Below are 23,146 nucleotides of genomic sequence, written 5' to 3' on the forward strand. Positions count from 1 at the left end.
TTCCACAGGGATATCAGTCTGCTTCAACAATTATACTACATCTGTCACTGAGAGTTTAGCCAGGACTACACTATATATGTAACTCTATAATAGTTTACATTTATCATGTCTGAACCATCTAATCTCAGTAAGGGACAAACTGCTGAAGTCAATGGAGATTTGATCAATACCACTAACATCTCTCCCTATCCTACCTGCATACTGGATATGATATGGTGCTAGAGAAAAATGACTGTTGTGTTTCTGATATTTGTATGCAGTCTTCCCAGCTGTGATAGCTATTTCAACCCTTACTTCACAGAGCAGAGATACAGTTGGGGATTAGTTAACTGACAAGTGTAACAATTTCAATTATGTGTTTGGAGAATAGTAGAATGATCACTGACAGGGTCAGTATCTCTGATGGTCCACTGGGATGCAGATTTTAGTCAGGCTCCATTTTACCTCTCACATAGGTCCCTACTTTATGTCTCCAGGTATCAATGTCAATAAAGATCATGTGCCTAATAGCCCTTGAAATGCCTGATTATCTCTACTTCCCTCATGCACAGTTGCCTGTGTAAATGGCCCTCATTCCCAATGGAGAACCAGGGTAATTATTGTAGTATTTATTTGCCAGGATAATGCAGAATTCTACTTAGGAGCATGATGCCTCTCTTGTTCAACAGGTTTCCACTGGGGGAAAAATGATTCATAGGTCAGAGAGGTGGCTCAGTGGTCAATGGCACTCACATTGAACCTGACAATCTAAGTTCTGTCCCTTAGCCTCTCATAGTCAAGGAGAGAACTGACTTCTGAAAGTTATCCTCTATACATGTGACACTCTCCTCCAATTTCCCTCCAAAACTAAGTATAATAATATTTTTACTTGAATTATTTTAGATACCAACCAAAACATTGTGACTTATAGTCAAAGTGATTACTCTGTCCTGTTGATTTCTTCATACTGCATGAACAATATCCCCTTATGGAAACTTTAGATGTTATAAAGATGTTATTGAAATATTATACTTTTGACTATGACTAGAATGAATCTTTACTATCAGAACTGCAATATGCATGTTCATCCCATTATTTTGTAGTATAATTACCCATGTAAATCTTCTCTTGCTTGAGATTTTGGATCTTTTTGACTCTTTTGTCTCCCTTATTAGCTTGTTGTCCTAATATTATCTCAAGTACTAAACAGTGCTTTCAACATATACCAGGAGAGATGTTTTATAAACTTTAGTTTACCTCTTTGAATTTCACGTTTTAAATTAGTATGCAAAATAATAGGGTCTCTTAAGGCATTTCATGCCTACTGAGTTTGGGTGGATTCTTACCATCTCTTTGCTGTGCCCTTCCAGTTCCATGTTGTACATGTTTTATTACTCTTCCTACTCTCTCCCTGAAAAAAAAGAAGAAAGAAAGAAATGAAGAAAGAATGGAAGGAAGGAAGGAAGGAAGGAAGGAAGGAAGGAAGGAAGGAAGGAAAGGAGGGAAGGAGGGAGGGAGGGAGGGAGGAAGGAAGGAAGGAAGGAAGGAAGGAAAGAAGGAAAATAGAAACAAAACAAATCTTTTCACCTTCTTATGATTTTGAGATCATTTCTTAGGTTGTACCCAAACTTACTCTCTCCAAGTGTATCTGAAGCTTGGATCTCAAAGGCAAACATACTATATTTGTCTTGTGAAGTCTGGGTTATCTTATTTAATATAGTGGTTTCCAGATTTATATGCTTTTCTTTCATTTTCATATGTTTTTACTTGTATTAATGACTGAATTAAATTCCACTGTGTATATGTACCACATTTTCACTATCAAGTTGTTTGTTGATGGACATCATGGCTTAGTCTATTTCCTTGCTATTTCATTGCTATAGAAACAACGTACAGGAATGCAGAGATATCTCCATGGCAGAATATAGAATCCTTTGAGCATAGGTCTAGTATCTGAATACTGGGTTCATAGTATAGATCTATTTTTTTATTAGCATGATTTTAATTATACTGACTTTCCTACATTTATCTTCAAAATAAAATATGTTAGTGTTCTAATTATTTCTAATTTTATTAAACAAACTGATTCACTAAAACTGCCATAGTCATTTCTTTGATTTTTATGTTGTTTGGTTTTAATTAATCAATAGATAACATAATATCATTACTCAAAATGCTGTTTCTTACAGATAATTTGTGGTAAAAGCCTTTCCACAGATGAAATGACTCTTAGCAATTTGAAAGAAAATGGGTACAAAGCTGCTTTTATTGGAATAGGTGAGTAACTTATTTTTAAATATCTTTCAATTTAAATTTTAGTGTTTTTTTCTGATAATATCCATTAGAATAACTACCTTTAGACATTTCCTTAATGAAAGCTACATCTTCCATGGATGGACACATCATAATGACCTGATGCACATGTATCTTATGATTGCATGCCTGATTACCCTGCTTCGTGTGCAATTATAACAGGTTTTGGTGAGAGATATATGTATTTGAGGTTTTTCTTTACACTGGAAGCCCCATGGAGGGGTTTTAGATATAGAATGACCTCTATGCTGTTATATGTCAGAATCTGGTTGAATGCTGTAGCTTTCTTACAATTGATTAATAGGGTAAGGCAGCAATGGCATAATTCAATATTCATTTTCATGAAGTTCCTAAATTTTTTGAGAAGTATCTCATTGAGTATAAACATTGAATGTAAATGAAAATAAAATATTGAATTTTCAAATAATTTCCATTCCACTTCTTATATATTGAGAGACCAAAAAAAGGGATAATTAAATTTAGTCCTTATGTCAAGATTTGTTGTTTTGTTGTGTGTTTTATTCCATATTGTATTCTTGAAAATTCTGAATTGTGAACTGACCATATTAAATTGTTATACTTTTTGATCAGCTTTGTCTTTTAGCCCATCTTCTTTGCAGTCCATAATATTTGACTATATAAGCATGAAGTCTTCATAGAGACAAAGTTCTGCATATCTTTCAGTGATTGCACAATAGGTAGTGCTCATTTGATCAAAAGTAGAGGACTCATTGTGTTTGTAGCATCCAATCACTCTTAATGCTTCTTTGCTCACTAGATTTTGCAAATTTGAATGACAGGGTTTTACTAGAGTATTGATACCACATCCAAGGGAAGTTCTGTCACTTGTTGTATTTAAAATTTTTAAAAAAATCACAAAGGATCTGCCATTTTTTTTTTATAATATTGAACTTCCTTTCAGGACTTGTGAGTACCATTGTATTCAGTATTTTTCTATTATTTTCATTGACTGTAGTTACCAGTCTATATACAAGTAACGGGAAGGGGAGAATATCTAATATTCTTCCTAGGTATTCCTTTCAAAGATATTTTGACTATTTTAGACTTGTTTTGCAACTTTATAATTTTACTGAGAATTGAGACATAGCATATATATCAAGAGTATATTCTATGATCCCATAAATATTGTATCTGTAAGAAATTCTGATGCTCTCTGCCTCTTTATTTTCACAAATTCTTGCCCCAAATTGCTTCCATGATAAGTGGAAGATTTAGAGAAAAATTGTGTCTTTTGATAATATCAAATAATACTAAAATTCTCCTTTGAGTTTTCTACAGAAGATAAAAATGATACCTTTTCATAATTAAAGAAGAACATTCTAGAACAAATAAAACTATCTGTAGTGGTATTGGGCTACATTTCTTTGGCTCCTGGCAGTTCACAAGTGTGCACCCTCTTAGGCACAATCTGGATTTATGAATGAAAGACACACACACACACACACACACACACACACACATATACAAACACACCAGTCAATTTTTGACATGACTAAATCAAAGGTTGGGCATTTCTAAACCTTCCCCTTTTAGCAGAGCACACCCCTTGGGTACTCCTGAGACTCCAAACCTTCCCTGCTACCCCAGGCCCAATCAGAAAAGTGACCAGTGGCCATTTACCTGAATTCTTACATGGCTGGTTGGCTTTCTCTTTTGCATCTCCTAAGTCCCATCCTTCTCTCCTGCGTCCATGCAATTCTTTTTTTTTTTTTTCCAGTTTCCAGCTCATGCAAATCTAAACGTTATACCTCTCTCTCTCTCTGACCAGCCATTGGCCATTGGCTCTTCACTGATAGATGAAAAACCAATTTGGGACAAGGACCTTTAGCCTTTGGACATGCAGATTCCCAATTAATTCAAAGCATTAGAACCAATTCCCAACACCCATCTATTTGGGCAGTTCTATGAAGTTCTGTATACAGGAAATAGGGCCAAGCAATGTTCATTGCAAGAGTTCCAAATTAAAAGTATAAGAAGTCCAGTACTAGGATAATTTGAAATAATTTACTGGTTAATTACATCTCATGTGTTGAGCATACAGAAATACTTTCTATGTAAAAGCATTGATGACATTTCACATTTTGATTTCTTTCTCTTAAGTTCTTTTACATTGTTAGATTTTTGTGGAGCCACATGTTTAAACCAGTGCTCTGTGGGAATGTAATGCATATGATGTTCAGCTCATTCATGTCCATGTTGCACATTTTCATGCTGAAAAACAAATCCTTTGACATTTTGGTGTGCTGGTATGAGAAATGTAATTGTGTTCCATTTCAGTATTTTCTTTGAAATATAAAAAAGGAAGTTTTATTTCATCAGAATATAGGCTTCTTTCTCTAGGAGACAAGGAGCCATATCCCCTAGGAAAGGTTTCTATGATACTCCTTGTTTCTTAGGGACTTTATGACCTGTCTATGACTATATAACTGTCTGTTACTTAGAAAGTCTTAGGTCCTTACTGTCTTTGCTTCTATAACATAATTAGGCTTCCCTCACTTGTTTTATTTTGTTCTTCTCACTGAGTTTGAAAAAGAGATAGACTAGGCTTTTGTGTTATTTGGAATATATATTTGGTTGCTTTTGGCAAACTTAATAGATACTGCGATGATGTTTAGTGTACTGAACATTTCACACAACAAAGGAAAACATGTTTAATACAGTACTTCCATCTTTTCTCTGTGAGTGAAGACATGACACCATTCCTTTTATGTGTGTGGTAAAGAAACTGTACATAGTACTTCTTTTATCTCATTGACTATAACTTAATCATGATACACATACAGTGAAGGGTGATTGGATATGAGGCTATAGGTGCACATTGGAATTCTAGTATCTTAGCAACATGAAAGAAAAAGGTACATAGGTTTCTACCACAATATGTATTTTCCATGGTGTCTGACATGTGAGACTTATCATTCACTAGATTAGAATTTGAACTTGTGGAACAGAGAATCAAAAAGAGAAGTTATTATGGCACTTGTATTGTTCTTAAATGTGAACAGTTATTCAGACTCAATCATGGACTGGCCTAGAAATGAATCCAATATTGGAAATAACAATCTTCATTTGGAAGTCTGGTTCTGGTCATTTTCAGAGTCATATATGGAAATTAACTGCAGTTCTCTATATTGTCATGTTAGCAAGAGATAAAGTTGGGACAGGATATGGATTTTAAACAGGTGTTAGCATATGTGTTAAGGCTCTTTTAATTGTCAAGTTAAAAATACTTTTTGTTTCTTCTACAGTATTTAACGTAAATTGCATTGATTGTATACCTTCTAATTGTGTTTGTGTTTTGAAATCCAGCATGTCAGTTAAGGAGGTCTATCAATCAGCTTTTGTTTTGGTGCCCTGAGTATCACAGAACATTGGTATTCTAAAAATAGCTTGCAAATACTGGAAAAAATGAGCGAGACTTTAAGCAGAAGCAAGAGGGTAGTGGGTTTGTTTATTACTGGTATAACAGCTTTAATTACATTAATTTCTAGCACCACTGCTTCTGCAATTGCTGTGACAAAAGAAGTTAAGACAGCTACTTTTGTTAATCATTTAGCAAAAAATGTTACTAATGTGTTGAATATACAAGAGGATTTAGACAGGCATTTGGAAAAACTGATTGATGCTGTTTATCCTAGTCCAGTTATTGGAAGGAGGTTCAAAATTTAAGGGTAAGGAGCTATCTTGAGTGTAATGCCAAATATCATTGGATTCATGTTAGTTCTAAAATTTACAGTGGTAGTTTTTATAATTAGGAAAAAGTTTAGAGACATTTGCAGTGTATTTGGGATAATTCTAATACCTCTCTGGGTGTGTTAACATTACATACTGAGCTTATGAATTTCAAGAATGATGCTCTGCTGAGCATTGATGCGGTAGATATTGCTGATAAAATTGCCCATGGCCTGAGGTTAGTATTTCTGTTTTGGTCAAGCTTCAAGAATGGCATACAAAGCTTGATCATGTTATAGCCCTTTTAGTATGGGGAATAGATTTATTCCTGTCCATTGTGTTAAAGCTTGTCTTTAACCAAATCAACATTTTGGCAGCCAGAGTACATGGCTTAAACCTGAAAATGGACCCTCAGACAGAGTTATTAAATAACTGGCTGGTAAGCCAAGGATAGGTAAGATTCTGCACAGAACCTTACCAACCTAAGAAAGAAGTGCATTGCTTTTGATAATGCATATTTCATTATGGGTAAGAAAGACATTCTTGTCAGAATGACCTAAGACAGGTCTTGTTAAATAAATAAAAAAGGGGGAGAAGAGGAGGGTATTTGGGGCTGTTTTGCAAGAATGTGACATGGGCCAAAGACAAGGAAATGGGCTGCTTGGCAGGAATATGACATTGGCAAAGGACAAGGAAGTATGCTTCAGGCAGGAATCTGACATTAGGCTAGAACAAAGAAGTAATTTCCAGCAGGAATCTAAATATTAGGCTAGAACAAGGAAGTAGGCTTCAGTCATGAAAATTACTTTGGGCTAAGACAGGGAGTAGGCTCAGATATTTGGGTCATCCTGATAAGCCTTTATAAACAGTGATCATGGGAGTTTTCACATAATTGTGTTTAATGCCTTGCTTGTTTTTTGACTATTTGTGTTTATTGTCTTGCTTGTTCCTTGACTATTTCTGTCTATTGTATTGCTAGACCCTCAACCTAGAACTGATCTTAATACATGCATGAAATTAAAATGGTATAAAAACAAAAAGGAGGGGGAATGGGGTAGGGGTTCTAGGGAGGGGTAATGGGGAAAGGAGACAGCATCTGAAATGTAAATAAATAAAATATCCAATAAAAAGAAAGAAAATGTCATCTACTTCTCTAGTACTTACAACTACTATCTTACATTATTGCTTTATCAAAAAATATTTTAATAGCTATAACTTTGTCAGGATACTTCAACAAGTTCATTGAATTAGTATAAGTATATTCTCATTGTTGCTCATTTTAAATATAGAATGTATTACTAGGGGGAGATTCTGCCCCCATTCTCAATGCTAATGGAATTCACTAATATAATCATCTCATTATGTTTATTAGTATGGATCTCAATGAGTTACAAGTCTTACCCATGATTAAGCACCTTCTAACAAGTGGGATGAGACCTTGTATTTATTCACATTAGACTAAGTTGTCATTGAGACAACATGAGTTGAAATCTCTAAAATTTTTCATATTTTTACTCAAAAAAATGTAGTCACACAATGTGTTACTATTAGTGCTCAGAAGGAAAATTAGAATGTCTTCTTTCTACATCTTTTTCAAAATACTGAATAACTTTCTTTGTTCTTTGAAATGAATGTGACATATTGTATCTATTGTTGTATTTTGTTTTTTAAAATAGCAGAAAAGAAAATTCTAAAAAAAATAATATTTTATAATAATGTTTTGTTGTAAATATTTGTTTTGTGCAAAAATGTTATATGTATTTATTTTAGTAGTATATTTGCTCATATATACTATATATTAAATACCTTTTTATTTGTGTTAATAGTCAAAATTTGATACTCACAGTTGCACAGTATAAAGATTCTGAGGTAACAATCACCATTTCCAACATAACATTCCAATATCTACCAAAAAGTGGTGTACAAATAAAGTAAGGGCCAAAGGCTAATGATGTCCCATGCCCAGTGCTAAGATTAAAATGATAATGGAATGTAAATTCAAGAGTATGCCTAGGTTTAATGTGAAGTGATTTAAGTAGAACTACTACATCAAAGAATTTGAGGCATGGGCATATAGAGCTGGACTGGGAATGAGGATGGTTTATATTTGGAAGATGGCACTGTCTAGGTCCAGGTATGGGAAACCTGTTTATAATGACTGAGGAGCTGGACACAACTATTTGCATCATTCATCTTCATGGTATCTGTCTTCTGATAGTTCACACATGCACTCTCACAAAATGTAGTCCTGCTAAATAAAAGCTTAGTAATATATATGCAAAAATGATCATTGGCTAAGGCACCCTCATATATTCAGTACTACTTTAAGTGTAACTGATTAGCTACTTTGTTTCATTTTTGAAATATCAGCAAAAAAAAAAAACAAAAAGCTTTACAAGAAAATCATAGTGGTATCCTCCATGACCATCACAGTGGTCGGTCTGGCATTGCATGAACAGGCCAATATTATAAGGATGATCTGCTAGTATATTTATCCAGAAGAGTTTTTTGACTTCCTATTGCTAGTTGCAGTCCCATTACTTACTACTACTGGATCCCTGAAGCAGCTACCTTCCTACCTGGTCCCCTTGGCCATGTTGTCAACATAAATGAAGTATTGGCCTTGCTGAAGTCAAGGTGTCTGATTGTGCTGTCATTAAAGCTTCCTCATATCTTTCTACTTCCATGTGGATAAAGGAGATTAGAAGAACTACATGGGCATGTAGTTCCATGGCATAGTGTATCTTGTTCTTGAGATTCTAGGTATAATCTCTATCACCACAAAAAAAAAGATTTAAAAAGGCCTCCAAAGTACAAAGTACCTAGGACATAGTGGAGGCTCAGTAATTACTACTTATGCATTGAGTTTTATTGAAACCATTTTAAGAGTTTACCAAAATAAAAGACTAGAAGCCCTTGGGGATTTTATGCATTCCAGCACAAATAAAACCTGTGATGGTCCCTTTTCACTTCTTATATGGTTGGTATGACAGTTATAATGAATGAAATGAGTAAGAAGAATAGCATCCAGAGAGGTGGAATCACCTCCTCCCACTGTAGCATTAATGGCATTCCAGGCTCTACCTAGAATATAATCCAGTCTTTTACCTCTTGATGTGACCTAGGAGGTTGGTGCGATTAGCATTTATTGTAGTAAACAAAGTTTAAAAAAAGCAGAAAGGGTGGCTGGGGCAGACACCCAGCTGGACACCATATCCCGAGACATCCTAGAGAGGCCACTGAACTCAGAGCGCCAGGTTAGAACAGTCACCCACTGCCCTATGCCCCAGAGCTACAACTGAGAGCAGACCAGCTTGGTGTCTGCTCCCGTGTGAACACCATAGCCTGAGACATCTTAGAGGAGCAACTGAACTCAGAGCAGTGAACACCATATCCTGAGACATTCTAGAGGAGCCACTGCACTCAGAGCAGCAGATACCTAGGTGGTCTGCTCCCCTGAAGACACCTTATCCTGAGACATCCTAGAGGAGACACTGCACCTAGAGCATCAAACACCTAGCTGGTCTGCTACAGTGGAGACACCATATCCTGAGACATTCTAGAGGAGCCACTGTACTCAGAGCAGCTGGAGCTCAGGATCACAGGATCACAGAGACATCTGGACCCTGAGGAGTTCTGACACAAGCAAGATAATTAGAAAGGCAGGCTTCAGTTAGAGACAGTGAGTGCAGGTAGCTCTAGAGTTAACCAGATGGCAAAAGGAAAGCGCAAGAATGTAAGCAACAGAAATCAAAGTTACTTGGCACCATCAGAACCCAGTTCTCCCACCATAGCAAGCCCTAAACACCAGAAAAGGAGGATCCAGAATTAAAATCACTTCTCATGATGATGATAGAGGACTTTAAGAAGGACATAAATAACACTCTCAAAGAATGTGAGGAGAACACAGGTAAACAGAAGCCCTTAAAGAGGAAACACAAAAATCCCTTAAAGAATTGCAAGGAATCAACCAAACAAGTGAAGGAATTAAACAAAACCATCCAGAATCTAAATATGGAAGTAGAATCAATAAAGAAATCTCAAAGGTAGACTACCCCAGAGATAGAAAACCTAGGAAAAAGATCAGGAGTCATAGACACAAGTATCACCAACAGAATACAAGAGATAGAAGAAAGAATTTTGTGTGCAGAAGATACCATGGAAAACACTGACACAACTGTCAAAGAAAATGCAAAATGCAAAATGCAAAATGCAAAATGCTACTAACCCAAAACATCCAGGAAATCCAGGACACAATGACAAGGCCGAAGCTAAGGATAATAGTTGTAGATGAGGATGAAGACTCCCAACTTAAAAGGCCAGTAAATATCTTCAACAAAATTATAGAGGAAATCTTTCCTAACTTACAAAATAGATGTCTATAAATATACAAGAAGCCTACAAAACTCCAAATAGACTAGACCAGAAAAAAAAAATCCCGTCACATAATAATCAAAACATCAAATGTACAAAACAAAGAAAAAATACTAAAAGCAGTAAAGGAAAAAGGTAAAGTAACATACATGTAGGAAGCTGCAATATAATCTGCCACCCCAAGTTGGCGCTAGCCTTCTGTTTTCCCAGAAGTAAACAATTATCTGCGCAGATGCAAAGGCAGAGAGCCCGCCAAAAGTCACTGAATGTTGGGTGGTGAGCGAACAGCCAATCAGAAGTGAATACGTCACTCTAGACTGTATTTAAGCCAGGCCCCTTCCACAGCTCAGCCCTTCCGCGTTATCCACGTGTGGATTACAGATTAAAGCCTCGTTTTGCAGTAACTACCCGATCTCTGCATCTCGTGCTTTATCTTCCACGGATGCAAGGCTCGGGGGTGCACGTTAGACATATAATGGCAGACCTATAAGAATTCCTCCAGAATTCTCACCAGAGACTATAAAAGCCAGAAGAGCCTAGACTGATATCATATAGACCCTAAGAGAACACAAATGCCAGCCCATACTACTATACCTAGAAAAACTCTCAATCCCTATTGATGGAGAAACCAAGATATTCCATGACAAAACCAAATTTACACAATATCTTCCCACAAATCAAGTACTTCAAAGGATAATTGATGGAAAACTCGAACATAAGGAGGAAAACTACAACATAGAAAAAGCAAGAAAGTAATCTTCCAACAACCCCAAAAGAAGATAGTTACACAAACATAATTCCACCTCTAATAACAAAAATAACAGGAAGCAACAATCATTTTTCCTTAATATCTTTTAATATCAATGGACTTAATTGATATTATGTCCAATAAAAAGACATAGACTATCAGACTGGATATATAAACAGGACCCAGAATTTTGCTGCATACAGGAAACGCACCTCTTTGAAAAAGACAGACACTACCTCAGAGTAAAAGAATGGAAAGCAATTTTCCAAGCAAATGGTCCCAAGAAACAAGCTGGATTAGCGATTCTAATATCAAATAAAATCTATTTTCAGCCAAAAGTCATCAAAAAATAAGGAAGGACACTTCATACTCATCAAAGGAAAAATGAACCAAGATGAACTCTCAATTCTGAACATCTATGCCCCAAATGCAAGGGCACCCACATACATAAAAGAAACTTTACTAAAGCTCAAAGCATACATTGCACCTCACACAATAATAGTGGGGGATTTCAACACTCCACTCTCAGCAATGGACTGATCATGGAAACAGAAACTAAACAGAGATACAATGAAACTAACAGAAGATATGAACCAAATGGATTTAACTGATATTTATAGAACATTTCATCCTAAAACAAAAGAATATACCTTTTTCTCAGCACCTCATGGTACCTTCTACAAAATAGACCATATAATTGGTTACAAACAGGTCTTAACAAATATAAAAAGATTGAAATACTCCCTTGCACCCTATCAAACCACTATGGACTAAGGCTGGTCTTAAATAATAACAAATACAATGGAAACCCACATATACATGGAAACTGAAGAATGCTATACTCAGTGATGACTTGGTCAAGGAAGAAATAAAGAAAAAAATGAAAGACTTTTTAGAATTTAATGAAAATGAGGACACAGCATACCAAAACTTGTGGGACTCCATGAAAGCAGTACTAAGAGGAAAACTCATAGCTCTAAGTGCGTACAAAAAGAAACTGGAGAGAGCATACACTAACAATTTGACAGCACACCTGAAAGCTTTAGCCCCAAAAGAAGCAAATATACCAAAGAGGAGTAGCTGGCAGGAAATAATCAAACTCAGGACTGAAATCAACCAAGTAAAAACAAAAAGAACTATACAAAATATCAACAAAACCAGGAGCTGGTTTTTTGAGAAAATCAACAAGATAGATAAACCCTTAGCCAGACTAACCAAAGGGCAAAGAGACAGTATCCAAATTAATAAAATCAGAACTTAAAAGGGAGACATAAAAACAGAAACTGAGAAAATTTAAAAAATCATCAGATCTGACTACAAAGGCCTATACTCAACAAAATTGGAAAACCTGGGTGAAATGGACAATTTTCTAGACAGATATCAGGTACCAAAATTAAATCAGGAGCAGATAAACCATTTAAAAAGTCCCATAACCCCTAAAGAAATAGAAGCAGTCATTAAAAGTCTCCCCACCAAAAAATGTCCAGGACCAGATTGTTTTAGTGCATAATTCTATCAGACCTTCAAGGAAGACCTAATACCAATACTCTTCAAACTATTCCACAAAATAGAAACAGAAGAAACACTACCCAATTCATTCTATGAAGCTACAATTACGGTCATACCTAAACCTCACAAAGACCCAACAAAGAAAGAGAACTACAGACCAATCTCTTTTATGAATATTGATGCAAAAATACTCAATAAAATTCTCTGAAACCGAATCCAAGACCACATCAAAACAATCATCCATCATGATCAAGTAGGTTTTATCCCAGAAATGCAGGGATGGTTCAATATTTGGAAATCCATCAATGTAATCCACTATATAAACAAACTCAAAGAAAAAAAGCACAGTGTCATCTCACTAGATGCTGAGAAAGCATTTGACAAAATTCAACATACCTTCATGTTAAAAGTCTTGGAAAGATCAGGAATTCAAGGGCCATACCTAAACATAGTAAAAGCAACATACGGCAAGCCAGTAGCCAACATCAAACTAAATGCAGAGAAATTTAAAGCAATTCCACTAAGATCAGAGACTGGACAAGGCTGCCCACTCTCACCCTACCTATTCTATATAGTACTGGAATTTCTAGCCAGAGCAATTAGACAACAAAAGGAAGTCAAAGGGATACAAATAGGAAGGGAAGAAGTCAAAATTTCACTATTTTCAGATGATATGATAGTATACTTAAGTGACCCTAAAACTTCCACCAGAGAACTCCTAAACCTGATAAACAACTTCTGCACAGTGGCTGGATATAAAATCAACTCAAACAAATCAATACCCTTCCTCTACTCAAAGGATAAACAGGCTGAGAAAGAAATTAGGGAAATGACACCCTTCACAATAGACACAAATAATATAAAATATCTTGGAGTGAATCTAACCAGGCAAGTGAAATATTTGTATGACAAGAACTTCAAGTCTCTGAAGAAAAAAATCGAAGAAGATCTCAGAAGAGGGAAAGATTTCCCATGCTCCTGGATTGGCAGGATTAATTTAGTAAAAATGGTGATCTTGCCAAAAACAATCTACAGATTAAATGCAATCCCCATCAAAATTCCAAATCAATACTTCATAGAGATAGAAAGAGCAATTTGCAAATTCATTTGGAATAACAAAAAACCCAGGATAGCAAGAGCTATTCTCAACAATAAAAGAACTTCTCAGGGAATCACCATCCCTGACCTCAAACTGTACTACAGAGCAATAGTGATAAAAACTGCATGGTATTGGTACATAGACAGGCAGGAAGATCAATGGAATAGAATTGAAGATCCAGAAATGAACCCACACACCTATGAGCACTTGATCTTTGACAAAGGAGCTAAACCATCTAGTGAAAAAAGGACAGCATTTTCAACAAATGGTGTTGGCTCAACTGGAGGTCAGCATGTAGAAGAATGCAAATCAATCCATTCTTATCCCCTTGTACAAAATTCAAGTCCAAGTGGATAAAGAACCTTCACATAAAACCAGATACACTGAAACTAATAGAAGAGAAGGTGAGGAAGACCCTCGAATACCTAGGCACAGGGAAAAAGTTCCTGAACAGAAAACCAATGGCTTATGCTCTAAGATCAAGAATTGAGAAATGGGACCTCATAAAATTGCAAAGCTTCTGTAAGGCAAAGGACACTGTCAATAAGACAAAATGGCAAACAACAGATTGAGAAAAGATCATTACCAATCTTATATCCAATAGAGGGCTAATATCCAATATATACAAAGAACTCAAGAAATTAGACTCCAGACAAACAAATAACCCTATTAAAAATGGGGTACAGAGCTAAACAAAGAATTCTCAACTGAGGAAACTCGAGTGGCCAAGAAGCACCTTAAGAAACATTCAACATCCTCAGTCATCAGGGAAATGGAAACCAAACAATCCTGAGATACCACCTCACAGCAGTCAAAATGGCTAAGACAAAAAATTCAAGTGATGGTAGATGCTGGCAAGGATGTGGGGAAAGAGGAACACTCCTCCATTGTTGGTGGGATTGCAAGCTGGTACAACCACTCTGGAAATCAGTCTGGCAGTTCCTCAGAAAATTGGACATAGTATTACCTGAGGATCCAGCTATACCACTCCTGGGCATATACCCAGAAGATGCTCCAACATATAACAAGTACATATGCTTTACTATGTTCATTATAATATAATTATATTATTATATATAATTATAATATATATAATTATAATATATATTATAATATAATAAATATAATAAATATTAAAATATGTTCATTATTTATAATAGCCAGAAGCTGGAAAGAACCCAGATGTCCTTCAACAGAGGAATGGATACAAAAAAATGTGGTACATTTACCCAATGGAGTATTACTCAGCCATTAAAAATAATGAATTTGAGAAATTCTTAGGTAAATGGATGGAACTAGAAAATATCATCCTCAGTGAGGTAGCCCAATCACACAAGAACACACATGGTATCTACTCACTGATAAGTGGATATTAGACCAAAAGCTTGAAATAGCCAAGATTCAACAGAAAGACCACATGAAGCTCATGAAGAAAGAAGACCAAGAGGGGATGCCTCAATCCTACTTAGAAGAAGTAACAAAATACTCAATGGAGCAAATATGGAGTCAATGTATGGGACAGAAACTGAAGGAAGGAGACCATTCCACCTGGGTATCCATCCCATGTGCAGTCACCAAAGGTAGACACTGATGTGGATCTCAGGAAGTGCATGCTGACAAAAGACTGATATAGCTGTCTCCTTAGTTGTCTGAAAGAGCCTGACATATTCAGAGGCAGATGCTCACATCTAACTACTGATCTGATCAAGAGTTTCCCAATGGAGAAATAAAAAGAAAACTGAAGGAGCTGAAAAGGTTTGTGGCCCCATGAGGTGAGCAACAATACCAATCAACCAGAGCTCCCCAGAGCTCTAAACCACCAGCCTGGGAGCACATAGGGAGAGAAGTATGACTCCATTTGTACATGTAGGGGAGGATGGCCTTGTCAGGCATAGGTGGGAGAGGAAATACTTGATCCCATGAAGGATGAACACAGCGGGGGGGAATTCGATGGTGGGGAGGGGGAAGTTGGAGGGGGTATGTGGAGGCACATCCTCATAGAAGTATGAGGGGGAATGAGATATGAGGTTACTGGGTGGTGGGGGGAATGGGGTAATGGGTAAAATCCGAATCATAAATATAGTATGCAATTTAAAAAAAAGAAAAAAAGAAAAACAGAAAGGCAACAGTGAACTCTGAAAATTCTAACAGCAACCAACAAGTTTCCACTAACTGTAGAAAATAAAATTTATAGGGAGAGTAAGAATAAGCAAGCAAATGTCATAATTTAAGTTATGAGGCTTTTCTGGGCCCAAGATAGAAAGCAAGCATGTTCTAAGGACACTTGCCTGCATTGTTTTACCCTACTTAATGCTGTTGGACTCGGTAACTTTACACTCCTGAAAAATTAGAGTGTATGTTTAATTTCACTTTCTCATTGTTATCACCAATTGGGTTACTTTTTTTTTCATTCAGTTACTAGAGAGAGGCTATTTTGTAATGTGAAGATTACCAAATATTATAACAGCAGAAGAAGAGATAATTACAATTAAGAAAATCCATTGAGAAGCTGTGGTATTAAATTTGCTGTGCTGTGGCCTTTACTTAACTCTCTTGTGTCTTCTTACAGCCAGAATTATTCTCTGCAAAAGTTATTCTTAATTAGTTTCTTAATCAGGAATTTCTAAATTGTAGATAATCACGTATGCTTTCTATTTATTTAGACGAAAATGTAATAAAGTTTTTAGAACACCCACTTTACTCCTGCCCCCCAGGTAAAAACTGGTTATCTACTCAATATCCACAATTATGAATACATTATTTAAAATAATAAACTTGACTTAATTGTAAGCAAAAAGGCATGAATATGTTGCTGTGAATATTACTGTTTTTTAATTTGTAATATTGTTTAATCTAGTATCACTTGTAAGTACTCTCATATAATTGTGAGATGGCTCCTAAGAATTTGAAAATGAGGAAAAAGGAATTCCAGCTGAGAGTTCATTAAATCATCTGTTAATGAGTTCATGAAAAGCCCCAGAGGGGATAAAAAGAGATGTAGGGCAATTATTCTTTGATCATATTAACATATCTATAGAAAGCACATATTAATCTTCAAAAGCAGGTGGTAGGCTGGTCATCTTATGAAAATAGAAAAAGATAATAGAGACTCTGAGAACATCTTCATAGTGCTCCCTTAGAGACCCTCACATCAGTAGATCTTACATGCCTTTTAGCCTATATCATGGGATAGACAAGGAAGATTGCTTTTTTAATTTTTAAATTGCTGTTTTATTCATTTTGTGGTCATGTCTGTATGTTTTTGAACACATGTGAGTGCCATGTTTTCTGAGAATCAGTAATTATTTTTCTATCATGAGTACCAGAATCAAAGGTAGATCATTAGGCTTGATTCAAGTACCCTTATGTGTTCAGCTTTGCTGCTGGCCCTAGGCAAGCCTGTTGGAGGATGGCTAAATGTCCTTGTGCTTCCAAGTTCATACAGTTGATGTTAATCCTGCAACTGTTTTATTGTCCGTGCCAAAGATCTTGAGTAACCCTTATCCTCATGATGTTCTTCTCTACTTAAAACCATTGTGATTTGTCTAGTAATTGTCTCACACACGTTCTCACTAACTCTTTATGACACTTGGGGTGAGCTAGACTATCATCAGGCTACTATAGCTTTATGAAAATACCCTTTCTGTTTAAAGTTACTATTTGTAGACTTCACTCATCACTCCATATCTACCCATCTTTCCAAGGGAATATTTTCTAATATTTTATTTTTATAATTTTCCTCACTGAGAAAATTCTTCAATTTCTCTCTTGATGCTAATATCAATACTCCAAGAAATTTCCTGTCATGGAACATATCCTCCATGGAATTCTCATGCTAATACACCTGAGCAAATATTTTTTCATGTTCATACATAATGATATACTTTATTGCATTTATAGAATGGAATTCAGTATTCTTTTTATTACTTTTGGTTAGATGTACTTATCTATTACTTCCTTAAAACTTATGAATAATGTTATACTTTATACTTTATGTTTCCATCATATTCTTATTCACTATATCAAAAAGAATTTTGGGAGCTAGTGTTTTTGAGGAAAAAAAAAACTTAGAGAAAAGGAAAAAATATGAAGAATGTTATAATTCCTTGATATGATTTGAGATATTTACATTTAACCACTTAAAATCCATTCATTTTCCCTCCCTCTCTCTCTGCCTTTCTCTGTTTCTCTCTTTCCCTCTCCCCATCTTTCCTCCACCAAAACTATATTTGTATACCTTACCCCTTGTTTTATATCTAGTCATATATATTTGATTAATTCTTATGTAATTGCTCTATTTATGATTTATGGTATCTAGAATTACACGATTATGTTTTTTTTTTTTGCACCGGTGAATTTGCTCATTGGGTACAGTCAAGGGAATATCCTGAGTGACTTCCGTAGGTCCCACATTGTGAAAGAAAAGAACAAATTCCCAGAAAATTTTCTATTACCTTCATACATATGTGTCACCCACATACAACAAATTAATTTAAAAATTGAAGTTACAAAGAAAACCATTTTTAAGATAACATCTTATCTTATGGGTAGAAATTTTTAAATAATGTCCATGGTAATAATCATATTTATTTGGTCATTAATTAATTAAAATAAATGTTTCCTCTAAAATATTCTATAAATTATATGAATTTTATTTAATAAAAGTTATGGAAAAGTATAAATAATATTTATCCTTTTGTAATATTTTTATCATCTTTAGATTTCTTGGACTAGAGATAGAGATGGATTTCTGATACACTTCTCCATGTGTGTTAAAGAGGGGAAAATGGTGTTTTCAATTATGTAAGAATTAATATTTGCTAAGTCTTCCCAGTATCTTAATGAATTATTATCATTAAGCAGTTGATAAGAGGATTAGAGAGTCATTGAAGGAAGCAAAACGTTTATTTTTTCCCACTTATTTGGCTACTGGTTGTATTTTGAAGAGAATCTTGAAATCTACTCCATTTGAACCTTGGAGTAGAACTTACTGAGCACATACTATGAGCACGGTCATTATGGACTGGGGCTACACTGGCCAAAGGCCCCAGACTAGATGGTGCAGACGGCACACATAAATATTCTCAGTGTCTAGAAACTGGAGGTCTGAGCTCAGGGGACAAAATGCTTGGGTTCTGGTGGAGGCCCCTTCCTAGCTCAAAAGGTGGTTGCTGAGATGCAAAGCCTTTTCTTGGTTCATCTAATCATTCTCTTTTTAAAAACCTGTCCTTTGTTAAAGAAATGTTAATATCAAAGCAGAAGACCCTAATCTTATGATTACCTAGAATAAGTCTAACTCCAAATGTCCTCGTTCTCAATATAAACGTGAATCTTACATCTTAAATATATGAATTTTAATAGGACAGGAGCAATGATTCTGGAAATGGACTGTGATTATTTGTGTAAATGTGGTAACTGTTTTGCAAATGTAGTCGGCCTGAGGTGTCCTCTACAAATCAGATGTTGATGTTGGAGGGGAACAAAGATAATAATGGAAAGCAGAAGTCAGTGAGGTAGTGTGTATTATCACTGAAACACTAAGAATAATGTAGCACACCTTCTTCAATTCAGTAGTTGTCTGTGAAGACTTCCAGACCTCACTGAATGCATGTGACTGAACAGTGGTTTTCAGATTGAAGCTACGAACTGTGTTACTGCATATCTCTTCCATCGGTAGACTCTACACTGTTATGGCCGATTTTAGTTTTTGTGGCAATTATTACTGTGTAAAATTGGGGAAAATGGAGAGCAACACTGCAAATTAATGAATGAGAGGCAGGAAAACTAAAGAATTGCCAAGCAATTGATGTGAATTGAAGGAAAGTGGGTTTTTGTTTCAGTATGCATTTTGTTTCTTTGTGTCAAGTTTTTGTAATATAAGAATACGGAACTTCTGGATAATTTATGTTATTATCAATTCTTATTTCTAAAATCAAGCTATACCATCCTTAGTTAACAAGATGAAGTGTGCTAATAACTTCTATAATACAAAGGAATACTTGATTTTAAGGACCTTTCAACTCTATATTCTAAAGTAAGATACTCTCTTAAGAGGTGTCCCTGGCTGGCACAAATGGTTTTAAGTCACAAACTATACAGGGCACAAAAAGCCCTGAATGAGTGTATTGTTGACATGGTCATGTCCTGGTCCTGGACACTAGCCTCAGACCCATGAGGAAGTGGCAAAGCCTTCCCCAGTGGAGGCTCAGCTGAATGGCAAAGACTACTGTTCCAGGTCTTGTTGATGATAGTGTGTACAGAAACCAGGCCACAGTAGCTTCCTTCCTCTGGATAGTAATGTCCTGTAGATCTCACTTTTATGAAGACTTTGCATGTGGAGCATTTGCATACCTCAAGCTTCTGTGATGTTGTAATTTCTCTGTCAAAGAGCCAGTCTGTTCAATCCTTGGTCCTCTGTATATGTGTGTGTGTGTGTTGGTCCTTTTTTCCTTCACTTCAATGCCCCAGTAAGATCCATGCCGAAGTAGTGCTGAATGCAGCAGCAGATCAACTTTAAAGGCAATACAATTAAAATTTATATCAAATTAAAGTACTCCAGATCTTGTCTCTAAATTGTGCAAGGAACAGCTGGTATAATTGTATTCTCAGTTCAACAGACAAAACCCAGTTTACTTCTCTTGCTCATTTTCAATTAGTTAAACTCACATTAGTTAATGATACGGCAAATTAGAGCATGCATTTGTACACAGAAACCCAGTACTGCAAGACCAGTTAACATAAATCTTGAATATCATAATTATAATTCCCTAAATATACTTGGAAGGATATTTACTGTGAGTACTAGAGAAAAAGGAAGTTTTTAAACAAAGTTTGACCGTACTTACTTTCTTATCTCCAAATCTGTGAGAACCACTGATGTGCCTTAGCATCCTCTGATTACTGATGCAATGCCACCTGCTGTGCAGACAGGACCTACACTACACATCAGCAGCCCCGTTCACACCCTGCCCACCACAGTCACACTCCCATGACAGGGAGTTAGCAGATGTTCATTCTGCTTGTGTGAATGAAATAAATTGTGGATCCAACTTTCAATTCATGGAGTTAAGTTTGAAGAACAAAACGTTGATATTTGGGTAATGGTTCATAATTGTGCCAGTGTCTCTGAAATTTATAGGAATAGAGCCAGGTTGAATGGGGTTTTCGCATTATTGGGTCTACAAATTCTTACAGTGTACATCTAGATTTTCTTTTATTTTATACAGAACTTTACATGATAGTTTCACTTAATTCTTAATAACTGCATGTCATGAATAAATCGATCATTGCTAAATTTTAAAAATTCAAGTGAATAATGTGTAGTTACTTTTACCTTAGGCCTTTTTTTTAACCTCCTAATATATTAGAAGCTTGTTCCATATGCATAGCAGTATGAAGGTATATTTTAGAGAGAATGAATATGTTTTAGAAAAATGATAAAAATGTCTTTAGCTCCAATAAGGAGGGGTTTTGAATGGGAAAATAATCTGTGTGGGGGGTGATCATCTTGAAAACCTTCTCAAAAAAAGAATATATTTTTCAATGAAAGGAATATGTCTTTTAATATATGCCTCCTGAAACCCTCTTAACACAACTAATAAACAACTCACTAAGTGTATGTAGCTTATTCAGCTGTGTAAAAGTTCAACTGTGTTTTCTCTTTAACAATAAACTTTAAATTAACCCATTAAAATTTGGAACACTCTGAAATACTGTCCAATGACTCCAGTCCCTGTATTTGGGATGGGGAGGCAGGCACATGTAGAGTCAACACGTGCCATAAAGAGAGCTCCAAGCAACAAAGGGGCACACACAAAAAAGACATTCTCTCAAAATAGACTACACAAATCTAAATGAACTAAATGTAACATAAACCTTCTGGACATGATAAGGCCAGTGGGTTCACACTAGTTCAAGCTAGTCAACTTTCAGGTAGGGATGGGTAGGGGCTGATGGGGCCCAATCCTAACTGAAGAACTAGTGGCTGTTGATGGCTGCCAAGGGAGGAAATGTCAGTTTCATTCAGAGGTTTGGTCACTGGTAGATACTCCATGACCCTTCCATCTTGCACAGAGGACTGCACTGACTAAATTCAGTGGTATTTTATAAAAAAATTGATCTTAAACTTGAGAGGCAAATTTGGGGTGGGAACTTGTAGGAGGAGTAGGGGCGACAGAATAACTGGGTGTCTGGTGTTAGGGTTTTACTGCTGTGAACAAACACTATGACCAAGGCAACTCTTATAAGGACAGCATTTAATTGGGGCTGGCTTACAGGTTCAGAGGTTCAGTTCATATTTATCAAAGTGGGAACATGGCAGCATCCAGGGAGGCATGGTGCAGGCAGAGCTGAGAGTTCTACATCTTCATCTGAAGGTGGCTAGTAGAAGACTTACTTCCAGGAAGGTAGGATGAGGGTCTTAAGTCAACCCCCACAGTGACATACCTACTCCAACAACGCCACATCTCCTAATATTGCCACTCCCTGGACAAAGCATATACAAACTTTCACACTGGGGGTGAATACAACAACAACAACAACAATAATATAATACACATATATGAACTTCTCAAAGAATAAAATAAAAATATTATTTGTAAAAAATGTTTAATTGCAGCATCTTAGTCACATTTATTTCATCATCTTAGCATGCTACAATAGCTTTTATTCATTCTCAAAAATATTTTTACAGTGCAACATTATAACTGCCTATTTTAACTCATCCAGATATCTTATAAATATGAAGTGTCTTACTATAATTACCATGCTATTCTCAAAACTCTGTATCAAAATCTCCTTGATATTTTAGCTGTTACCTGTTTATTTATACATATATTTATTATATACATAATTTAATAGTAGCCATCCCACTGTTAAACAATTTGGATACTATAAATAAAGCTTCTGTGAACATGGGTACATAATTGTTTCTGTAGATCCCAACATTTATTTATTTGAATATATATATACTCAAAAATGTAATTGTTTGGCCACCAAAATTTTATGCTTAGTTTCTGTGGTGTTATGACATAATTTTGAGCATGTTTAGAATTTTTGACAGTGCTATCCTAATGTATGGGATAGTACAAATTATATTACGACATGTATTACATGTAATTTTTATTACATCATGTGCATTATTTACAGAAAGTTTCAGTGATATGATATATATATATATATGTGTGTGTATGTGTGTATCATATAATATATATATAACTATGTAGGTGGAGCTAAGTTGGGAGGAGAAAGAAGACGAAGAGGAAAAAAAGAGGAGGAGTAAGGGGAGGGGGAAAGAGAGAGATGTAGGAAGATGAAGACCCACACAGGTAAGGAGAACAGTCCTGGGTAACAACTTATATTTAGGTTTGCTAATTGGGAAACACCTCTAATTGTATGGGCATATGTTATTGAGCATTACCAAACATATAAAGCCT

General features: G+C 35.7%; 1 protein-coding gene across 3 annotated transcripts in view; it reads left to right on the forward strand.

Annotated features, from left to right (window-relative positions):
• Dpyd (dihydropyrimidine dehydrogenase) overlaps positions 1-23,146 on the forward strand; it is an 831,933-nt gene that overhangs the window by 224,897 nt on the left and 583,890 nt on the right. For all 3 annotated transcript variants that reach the window (XM_034501414.2, XM_076933188.1, XM_076933187.1), the window contains one exon: positions 2,169-2,256. In XM_034501414.2, the coding sequence (XP_034357305.1) occupies positions 2,169-2,256 (88 nt within the window). The remainder of the gene's footprint in view (positions 1-2,168; positions 2,257-23,146) is intronic.

This window comes from Arvicanthis niloticus, chromosome 4 (assembly GCF_011762505.2).
Source record: "Arvicanthis niloticus isolate mArvNil1 chromosome 4, mArvNil1.pat.X, whole genome shotgun sequence".
In the NCBI taxonomy this organism is placed as follows: domain Eukaryota; kingdom Metazoa; phylum Chordata; class Mammalia; order Rodentia; family Muridae; genus Arvicanthis; species Arvicanthis niloticus.